General features: G+C 40.0%; 1 protein-coding gene across 2 annotated transcripts in view; it reads left to right on the top strand.

Moving 5' to 3' along the window:
- LOC105900073 (FLVCR heme transporter 1) overlaps positions 1-7,374 on the top strand; it is a 20,404-nt gene extending 13,030 nt beyond the window's left edge. For both annotated transcript variants that reach the window (XR_004165266.2, XM_031581699.2), the window contains exons 8-10: positions 313-424; positions 6,341-6,408; positions 6,762-7,374. Coding sequence is in view for 1 of the 2 variants with exons in the window: in XM_031581699.2 (XP_031437559.1) it covers positions 313-424; positions 6,341-6,408; positions 6,762-6,848 (267 nt within the window). In the remaining variant the exon portion in view is untranslated. The remainder of the gene's footprint in view (positions 1-312; positions 425-6,340; positions 6,409-6,761) is intronic.
- The last annotated feature ends 4,153 nt before the right edge of the window (positions 7,375-11,527 follow it).

The raw sequence follows: 11,527 nt of genomic DNA, 5'->3' as shown, positions 1-11,527 counted from the left end.
CTAATTCTGCCCTCCAACTCCAGATGCTTACCTGGGTTAAATACATGTTTCTATAAATGCTTGGCATTATGTGATATCCCAAAGCAAATATCCTTCTATGTGGAGCGCATGGAAAACATCATAGACAAGGGTTTGAATCTGCTAAACAGGCAAACATTGTTGACATTTTTTCAGCAAATTTGTTCAAGTTTTGAAGCACTCTGAGAGTGCCATCTCTATTCTGTGAGTTTGTCTCAGGAGGATGTTATTAAGCCTACTTGACTCAAATATGACATCTATTGGACCCCAAGTATTGTCTTCTTTTGTCCTCAGATATTTGGGATCCTTTTTACCCTTATTCAGGGAAGACTCAGCACAACCTACAGTCCTCTGGTTGGAAACATCTTCCTGTGTGTTTGGATTTTTGTTGGCATCATTCTAACAGGTAACATTTAACATACTATTCAAGAATTGTCACACAGTGGTTTTCCAGAAGGCCATATTTTAAGTCCACTATGTTAATTCAAGTAATATTATCTTCATTCTCCTGGATTGTAGTGCCACCCTGTGACATTTTTATTACTGTTTTGAACATATTTCATCGTATCTGTAAATCATCAAATTAAACATTGCCAGAATATCATTTCATTACGAAATTAAAAAATATATTGCAAGCTTTTGACTAAATAATGATGTTGCCTTAAATTGGAGAATCACTGGTTCTATGCAAGTCAGATCATTGATCAAGTCAGATCATTGCTAGTCATGAATTTTGTGTGGATTTTGTTTGGATCCCAACACCGTCACAGGTCACAGGTGTTATTTTGAGCATATTATTGCAGTTACTTAAAGCAACCAGACCATATATATGAGCCATTTCTTCTCCTTTTTCAAATTGCTGTAAAAAATGTAGACTGCCTGATAATTTGGCATTACATCTATGCTGATTAGGAAGCTTATCATTTTGCTGGTAGGGTACATTTGAAAGAGGATATCAGTGCATTATGAAAGGCTTTATTGGTGGACATCGTTCAGAATCTCAAATATCCAAAAGGACAATTTGGAATGTTACCATGGCAATCACATCCAAAACTTTATAAAACAAAACAATTATCCTAATTGGTTGTAGCCTCTTTAAGGGTAAAATATACCGGCATACTTTCGGCAGTAAGTCAGTGTATCACACAGACTAGGTTGGAAGCCTCTATGTACCATGTCAACTGGAAGATCCATGTCTGGCATTTTCCTTTTGTGAGCTATTTTCTGGACGTTGGAGCATCATTGAAATCATTCTCCCCTCTCAATGAAAAAGTCTCTATGTTTCTTCAACGGAGTCGACCTTCGACATGTTCTCTTGACTCCATTCCCACCAACCCTCTCCAGTCTATCTTGCCTACAATTGGACCTGCCATCAAGCATGTAGTCAATGCTTCACTCAGTTCAGGAAACTTTCCTACATCATTCAAACATGCTCCGTTTACTCCTTTGCTTAAGAAAGATTCACTTAACCCTTCTGATGTGTAGAATTATAGACCTGTCTCCTTTCTTGCCTTTTTCTTGAGAGATTCTTGAAAAGGTTGTCTTCAAGCAAGTTTCTGATTTCCTGTCTCAGAATAATTAGCTAGACACTAAGCAGTCTGGTTTTAAGAGTGGTCATTCTACTGAAACTACTCTTTTATCTGTGACTGAAGCCTCTGATGTCATCAGTTCCGATTTTTACCAGACTTGTCAGCAGCCTTTGATACAGTGAACCAAGACATCCTCCTCTCTACGCCGTCTGAACTGGGAAAATTGGGGAAAGCATAGAGTTGGTTTGAATCATACCTCAGAGGACATTTATTCAGTGTTTCTTGGCAGGGTCAAGTATCAAAATCTCATCACGTCTCCACTGGTGTACCCCAGGGATTGCTACTTAAACCCCTCCTATTTTCTATCTACACCACTTCCTTAGGTGAGATTATCCGTCCCCATGAATTTTCTTATCACTGTTATGTGGATGATACTCAGCTGTACTTGTCTTCCCCCCTGGATCATTCCACAATATCTGCATACCTCAGTGGTATTTCAGTTTGGATGAGGGATCGACACCTTCAACTCAGCTCCTGGTATTACCAGTCAATCCTAACCCACAAAATGCACATAACCTGGATGTAATAATTGATGACCAATTTAATTTCTCTGAGCATGTAGCTTCCGTCTCGAGGTATTGTGAATTTACACTTTAACATTCAGAAGATCAGACCTTATCTCACACAATATGCTACACAAGTTCTTGTGCAGACCCAGGTAAGTTCTAAACAAAACTATTGCAATTCAATTTTAGCGGGCCTGCCTGTATACATTGCACATTTAGTTTTCGATCAGCCCATACACATGTTACTCTTCTGCAGGTCACCATTCGCTGGCTCCCTGTAGCTGCTAGAATTAAACTCATAATTGCCTATAGGACAGCCACTGGACCAGCACCAACTCATTTAAATGGCAAAATTTAGCACTATGGACCATCTCGACCACCTCACTCCTCTGATGAGTGACTGTTGTCTTTGCCTTCTCTCTGCAGCAAGACTCTTTTCTTACATGGTACCACCATGGTGGAATGATCTACCTAGTGACAGCCTTGGTACATTTAAAAAGGGTTTAAACGCTCACCTTTCACTTTGGACAAGTCTGCTAAATACTTTAACCATACCGCAGTGGACAAGTCTGCTAAATACTTTAGCCATAACCACAGTTGACAAGTCTGCTAAATACTTTAGCCATAACCACAGTTGACAAGTCTGCTAAATACTTAAGCCATAACCACAGTGGACACGTCTGCTAAATACTTTAGTCATAACCACAGTGGACAAGTCTGCTAAATACTTAAGCCATAACCACAGTGGACAAGTCTGCTAAATACTTTAGCCATACCGCAGTGGACAAGTCGAAAATGTGTGTAAAAACCCTGGACAGAAGCCCTGCACAGGCTCTATGCACACAGCCAGGTATTCAATCAGGGCCAGCTGCCTTCCATGCATTCATCTTGCTCAGGGTGGCCAATCACAAAACATTAGCCTCTAAGTGAAAATCGTTGGAAATATGTGCTGCTTGGGGGTGTACAAATTGTACTACATTCCTTTCCAAAATGATTGGCACCCTTTAGTAAAAAAAATGTAAAGCAAGATGTGAAAACATTTCTTTATTGTTTATCCTCATGATCTTTCATTCAAAATATTCACAAAAATCTAACCTTTAATTGAAGTAACATACTGTAATTGAAAGAAACATTCAATTCTTATCATGAAACAAATATTATTCTCAAAAATATGTGTGCCACAATTATTTGCACCACTTTATTTAATAGTTTGTGCAGCCTCCCTTTGCCAAGATAACAGCTCTGAGTCTTCTCCTACAATGCGTGATGAGGTTGGTACGGGATCTGAGACCATTCCTCCATACAATATCTCTCCAGATCTTTCAGATTCCAAGTTCGACGCTTGTGGACTCATCCCACAGATTTTCTATAGGGTTTAGGTCAGGGACTGTGATGGCCATGGCAAAACCTTTATTCTGCGGTCGGTGAACCATTATTGTGTAGATTTTGAGGTGTGCTTAGGATCATTGTCCTGCTGGAAGGTCCAACCACGGCCCATTTTAAGCCTCCTGGCTAAGAGGCTGTTAGGTTTTCATTTCATAGCCGCTGGTATTTGATGGAGTCCATCATACCATGTATCCTAACAAGATGTCCAGAGCCTTTGGAAGAAAAACAGCCCCACAACATCAAAGATCCGCCACCATTCTTCACAGTGGGTATGAGGTGCTTTTCTGTATGGCTATCGTTCTGTCTAAGCCAAACCCACCTTTGATGTTTGTTGCCAAAAAGCTTTATTTTGGTCTCATCTGACCATATAACCCGGTCCCATTGAAAGTCCCAGTAAAATTTGGCAAACTGTAGGCGCTTTAGTTTGTTGTTGATTGACAGCAGAGGCTTTTTTCTGGCAATCCTCCCAAACAACTTGTGGTGATGTAGGTGGCATCTGACGGTGGTTTTGGAGACTTTTTGACCCCAAGACTCAACTAACCTCTGCAATTCTCCAGCTGTGATCCTTGGAGATTCTTTTGGCAGTCAAAACATCCCCCCCACGGTGCGTGGGGTCAATGTACACACACGTCCTCTTCCAGGCTGATTCTTAACATAACAGTGATGAATGACTAAGGGAATTTGGCCTGTGGCACCTCATATTTATACCCCAGTGAAACAGGAAGTCATGGTTGACCACTTAAGAGTTCCTAATCAAACAGGTGAACTTAAAAATGTAAAACATGACTGGAAATATACTTCAGTTAGATTTTGATTATAAGATTTTCTAGGGGTGCCAATAATTGTGGCACACCTATTTTGAGTGAAAGACCAAGAGAATAAACAGCAAAGAAAAAAAATTCATAGCCTTTTGCTCATATTCACTAAGGGTGCCAATAATTTTCGAGGGCACTGTACCTCCTAGATATTTAAACAGCCATCTGTAGAAACTTTAAATAGACCTCTTTTGAGAATGTATGTAGTGACAAATTTGTCACTACATACATTCAAAAGAGGTTTATTTAAAGTTTTTAAAAACTTAGCGGGGCTACGTTATTTGTTATGGATGAGAGAAAAAAGCCTAATGTGACTCCTATTAACACAAAAACATGCAACTGATAATCTGCGAATCTAATATCATGACAATTGAATGCCAGTGGAAGCTCAGAACCCTTCAGCTATGGAATCAGCATAGCGTTGGCGACTTATGCGCCTTAGCAGTCGTTGACACTGCTCTGTGATTTGACATGGTCTTCCGCTTCGTGGCTGAGTTGTTGTTGTTACTAAACGCTTCCACTTTCTAATAATATCACTTACAGTCGACAGTGGAATTTCCAGCAGGGATGAAATTTCACGAACTGTCTTATTGCAAAGGCGGCATCCTATCACAGTGCCATGCTTGAAGTCACTGAGCTCTTCAGAACGACAAATTCTGTATCACAAATGTTTGCAAATTGAGTGCATGGCTAGGTGCTTGATTTTATACACCTGTGGCAACGGGTCTGATTGAAACTCCTGAATTCAATAATGAACTGATGTGGCCAAATACTTTTGTCCATATAATGTATCAGAGTAAGCCCTTGCTCCATTGATGCCCTATTATTTCTCTCAGGATTGTTTAATGTCTATATGAATGTCTATCATTGTCTATCTATCATATGTCTATCATTTAACATCACCTGCAAGTGGTTGTGATCACTTTGAACCCATGCCTGCCTTTTATTGGTGAGCTGATTTTGAGAAATTAAACTTTGCAGCTAATGATGTTTCCTGATTGCGATGGTTGTGTAGTTGCTATGCTAGCTAACTAACTAGCTAGCTAAGGAAACTTTGAAATAACAGTTTAAATGGAAGAGTTCCATTTGCATGAAATGATGGCCTAGTTATCTAGCTGTTGTTATAGCTTCTTATAAGATTATACTAGGAAAAGGTGTGAAGTTTCATAGTAACAAGTTCATATTCACACATATTACACACAACTGTTAAAATAGTTCCCTAAACTACAGAAGGCTAGTTAAAAAGCTACGATAGGTTGAAACCCTATGTTTGCCCATGAGTTCATATTCACTTCATATTAAAATTAGTTCATATTAGACATGGTACCAACTACAAACTGTTCCCTAAGATAGAGATCGCTAGGATAGTTCATAACCTCTGGCGGAGGTTTGCGCTCAATGGCATCCTGATAATATAGTCTGGTGGGAATACAGGACACCCGTTACATTATCGTTATGAAAGACTGAATGTGACCGAGTGCAAATGAAAATGTGTTATCCATCCAATTTAATTTTAACCTGATACATTAATTTGATTTATTTGTGAAAGGGAGAGAGAGAGACCCATTCATGCTTGACTTGGCCAAGTTACTGTGCTTGTTGCAACTACTAGGCGAAAAGAAAATGTGTATAGGAGGCACCCGAGTATTAACCACAGGGCTGCAGATATTTAGCTTGCTTTGCATTTTTGGTTAGTCATTACAAAATGTTACATCTTCCTAAAAAAAGGTGCACCACTCGCAATTATAATTTATTATAATAATGTATTTAGGTTGTTCATTACAAAATACATCACGTTATAAGAAAGTTATGCTTTTTGCTCAATTCATTTTTACAGGGTTTAAAAGCTTTTATGAAATGAGATATGTAATTGTTTTGGACTGCACTGTATATAAATGCTCCATATAATAATAATAATAATAATAATAAACTTGATTTACTAGTAGTTCATCAATAGTACAGCAAACATATATATTGTGCAGCATTATTTGATTATTATAAGAATGTGTCTTTTTTCCAATTCCAGCCTTAATAAAATCTGAACTGAAAAGACACAATGTGAATATTTGCAGTGGGCACCTGACTCATCAAGCAGTAAGTCCTCCTTCCCAACCACATGACACTAGAATAAGATGTAGGTGGGGAATTATCTGGATCTGTGAATAATAAATGAAAGAATTTTTCAAAACACCTTTCTGAGTTATGTACAGATAAAGGGTATAGACCTGGGTCTGGATTTACCCTTCAGTACTCCAGAGAACCACTTTCTTGTAGGATATGTCACAAATTTTGAATTATAACAGGAACCCTCCAACACATATACTGGAAATGTAATGACAACCTAAAGGAATCGTTTTTTTTATCATATAATTAAATAACTGAAAGGTAATCACATTGTCATTATAATATGTCAACAACCTTCATGTATATTTCTGTGTTCTTTCAAGGTCCCCAGTGAATGTCCATCTGACAAAGCCTCCAGCAGCATCAAACTAGATTGTCCTCCAGCATTTCTTCATGAGACTTCACTATAATTGTCCATATATTCATGTGCTCTTAACTCTTTTTGCTGTAAATTGTCTCTAGCAGACGTTTACTTTGAGACAGTGAAATATATTTGTTTACACATGAAACAAGCTTTATTCTCCTCATAATACTCTTGCGCTCCATATCATGATGTCATGAATATCTTCATGAGATAGTATATCTGTATCCCCTAAAAGAATAAACTCACAATACTACAAAAAAATTTGTTTTATCTAGAAGTGCTTATTTATGTTGGAGACTTAACAAAAAACACCCTCAACTTTCAAATTTGAACCAAAATGTCACACATTCATCTAATAATGTCATTAAATGCAGCCACTCTGTTAAATATGTCACCATTCTGTTTTACTATCAATGCTTTGATTAGCATTTTTACATTTACAGGATAAACAACACAGCAACTGTTCTTAACTGTGATCTGTATGAAACCTTGTCTGAAATATACATTCTCTACAATAAATGTACAAATGCATATGATGTGGTTTGTTATTAAAAATTCAAATTTCATTGTGAGAGTTGAGTTGAAATGTACTTTTTAGCCTTCCATCATAAGATGTCCATCATTAGTTGCCATGAGGATTACACACAATGATACAACTGTGTGATTTTCCCAAAACTCCCAACTTTAGTTTTACAACAGACTTCTTTCACAAGTTGAACGGACTGTTACGGAGCTCCAGGAGAGTCTGCAGAAGCCGAGGGCTCTGGCTGCTGGTCTGGAGAAACTGCACTACGGCACCACCGTGGGCAGCCTGACTGGAGGGGTTTTTGGAGCCGCTGGAGGGATCACCTCCATAGTGTGTCTCATCCGGGCCCCTATCACTATGGGTGCCTCTCTGATCGTGACCGGGGTGGGAGTTGGGGTGGCAGTCGCTGGTGGTGCAGCCGCGTGCGTATTCAACATCACAATGGATGGAACCATGGAACTCCAGAACGTAAAGAACATCATCCGCGAGTTCCAGGAGAAGCTGAACTTGGTGGTTTTCAACCTCCAGCACATCTGTGAATCTCCCCAAATCTGATAATTCCTCAGGAATAGGGGCGCCGAGAACGCATCCAAATCATGTGGTTAATTTCAACCAGGCTAAACTTATTAGGGCAATTGCGCGTGCACGTCCTACTTCAAAAGGCAGGAAAGGTCGATCACCAAAACAATGATTTTCTAATGGTATAATGGTTCTAAACTCAAAGAAAAAGGCTCTTTTTTTCTCCGCTGGCGAGCAGGAGATGAACATCAACGCGTATGAAGAATACAAGACCATAATCATGGCAAAATCCAACACCGCCACCGCTGTGAGAGCAAGACAAGAGGTGTGTGAGGATGTCTATGGCGTGATATCTATGTATGAATGCATGACAGTAAGTGTGATCTGGTACAGAGGATAGCGCTGCTGATTAGTAACTGCAATGTTGCTAGTTTGATTCCCCTCACCTCCTACCTCAGTGTAGTTTTACATTTCCTTGTAAGTCGCTTTGAATAAAAGCGTCTGTTAAATGACTAAATGTAAATGTATTAATAACAAATGCAATAAATTGAAGCAGTGAAAAGAAATTGTGTGTATTTCTCTCTATTCTTATCATGAGTTTTCTACAATAATGATATGCTATGGTGTACTAATAACAATGTCATATAATTGTACCACTCGCAAAAAAGCGCAAGACAGTCAATGTTCGACTGCGGTGTTTGCAATAAATGACTCGAGAAGGTCTTGTAAATTAATTAATCCTTGTCGGCTGAATCGGTAGCGCTCATACAAGAACTCATCATGATGGAATAATGGATCTTGGCGATCACAAAGAACTCTCTCCCTACGCTAATCTAACTATCTAATATCGGTCCTCGGTCACTACAAACTCAATCACTGATGCACTATCCTTTTCGGCCCCCTCTGGAATCCCATATAGGCGGATATTTACTCTTCGTGAGCGGCTCTCCTGCTCGGTTAACTTTGTCTCCACCCTCGACATTTTGTAATCTTTCTTCTGCCTTTTCGATTCGGTCTTCGGCCTCCTCCAGTCTATTGTTGTTTTTTGTTATTTCTCCTTTGATTTCCTCCAGTTGAGATGTATTGTCCTGTCGAAAGTCTCTTAATTCTTGGAGGATCAGAGCTAGATTAGCCGTGGGTTCTCTGTCAGGGCTAGCCGAGTTAGCATTTCCATTTTGAGTCCCTATTTGCCCTGTTTTTTAATTTTCTTTTCCGTCTTTTATACCCCTAGCTGACATCCTTGCCCCTCTTACTCAATATTTTCAATTCGTAAACGTAATTTGATGTTTAGGGTGCCTGGAAAATTTCAAATACTCGGGAGCTGTTCCTCTATGCTGCCATCACGTCTGTGTCTAGGCCGGAACTAACTTTTCTCAACTTTCAACACAAGCAACGCAGCGGAACCACAATTCAGTTCGGCAACACATGACGTCACCCCATTCAAAGTGAATTAGGAAGCATCCAACTGAAAAAAATAAACAAAAAAAGCATCCAACTGACCGAATACTGAATACACCGTAATACTGGCTAAGGCTGCTTAATTATGGCGAAACTCACATATTGCTCAACTAAATTTCCTTTACCACCACAGGAACAGCTCCCCGGCAATGTACCCCACCGGCGTTTTTCCATAGTTGGGGTAGCCTCCTCTGTGTACCGGCCTCCAGGTAAGTGTTTAGCGTAAATAGGTGGAACGTCCTTCCCAGCTGCACTGAAGCATGCCACATTAGGACCCGATGCTGCCCTGTTGGGCAGATTGTGTGATGTTGTGGGGAATTGCATTTCAAAGCTTCGCAAGTTTTTGTCCTACAGACATGAAAATAACACCCCCAGAAACCTTGAATCTTTAACTCTTTGTATCTGTATATATACAGTTCTAAACTCAATACATTAGCACTTTGTAAGGAGAATAGAACTGAGCTCTTGCACATTTTAGTCTCTGAATGTGGAAGCAGCTGCTAACGACCCACCCATTAGCAAATTAAGTCTATTCATATAATAAATGCATGGTAAATCAGCGTGAAACCACACACACTTTCTGAATGCTAAACTCACCTATTTGAAGCTACCACCTATGTTTACAAGGTTCAGAGTTCGAAAGCCTTGTTCCAAAACGTTTTTTTACTACATTCCTTTTACTCTCATGCTGTTATTGCTGAGGTGTTCTAGAATATACATGCCACTTTTGCCTCAATGTTTTTAGTTAGGTGAAATATACAAAAATATCAAGGAATGGCAGACTACCTAAAGAGTCAAAAACAGGGCTTAGAGTCCACAGTGTAATCACAGTCGCGTGCCTCCTCCTGAAGCAATGCCACCACTTATCTCCGAGTGGTCGCTGCCCTTCTGGTGGGTTCCACTTCTTCCTTACCGCATTGGCATACACCAGAAGCCAGGCCTTGGTGAGTGGGAACCCTGGTGCTGCACAGTACAGGCAGTACTACACCAGAGCTTTTTCATCATCTGGTGACAGTCGCTGTTTGGGGCCTGAACGGCAGCCATTGGTCACCTGCCCACTCACCCTGTCCCCCAGGATGTTACGAGGGGCGTTAAAGACCCAGCATGCCTGGCGCACTGACATGCCTGCAGTCAGCTCCTCATCCTTCCGCAATTTCTTTGTCTGAGGCATTTTCTGTAATCATGGTTAAAAATGGAACAGGTAAAGTCTAAACTTGCACTGTGCTGTTTTTTATAATAATTATTATTATTACTACTATTACTGTTATTATCATTATTATTATTGCTGTTGTTATTACTATCATTGTTATTGTTGTTGTAATACTGAGTTAACTGATGGAAACATTGGCACTCCTACGAGAAAGGTGTTTCAAACCCGTAGTAGTGAATAGAGAGCTAAATATTAGCCTGTTGTTAGCATTCAAATCAAGTTTGATCTTTCCCGGGACCCGGACGTTGGAGATGAACGTTAAAAAGACGTTGGAGATAAAGCTCAACAAGAAATGTTTTGCACCAAACCAAATTCTCGTCACAAAATAGAAGTCCTGCTATTTGTTCCAGGAGGGTTTGTACACGCAGTATTACAACACGGAATGATTCAATATGTTTTTAGAGCATTGAACTTTACCGGTATATGGATTACAACCGACCTGGCCATTGTGCGGTCCCCGGGCCACATTCAACCCTTTGGCTGTCCCTGCGGCCCGCGTGAGGTCAATGGTAAATTAGGTAGGTCAAATAGCTTTTCAGAAAAACAACAGCCACCCCATCAGCTGATCACCTCCGCAGGTACTCATCCATGTTAGGGGCACTGCATGGTGAGTTTTTAAGGCTCAGCTGTCCTTGGCATATCCACCTCAGATATTGCAACCTGGCTGCAGTGCACTTGTTTTCAAGCCCAAACAGACTGGATTTCTCTCACTGAACAAGAAAACAGAAAAACAGCATATGAGGCAGTAGCGTAACTAGTTACGACGGGCCAAGGTGCAAGATATTATGACGGGCCCCCCTAGTGAACGGCTAGTTACTTCGTAGCATTCCCTACTTCCGCCCCCGCGTCTAAAAAAACGCTAAACAAAGATGTTTGTTATCGATATAAATATTCGTTAAATTTCAACCTTACATATTTCAGAAGCGACGGGTGTGTACACAATGTTTGTTTTGTTTTGACTCTCAGCGGGAACATTTCTTACCGTAGAAATTGTTATAAAGTAATAATAATA

The sequence above is a fragment of the Clupea harengus genome, chromosome 15 (assembly GCF_900700415.2).
Source record: "Clupea harengus chromosome 15, Ch_v2.0.2, whole genome shotgun sequence".
NCBI lineage: Eukaryota > Metazoa > Chordata > Actinopteri > Clupeiformes > Clupeidae > Clupea > Clupea harengus.
This window is presented reverse-complemented; position numbering and strand designations above follow the sequence as displayed.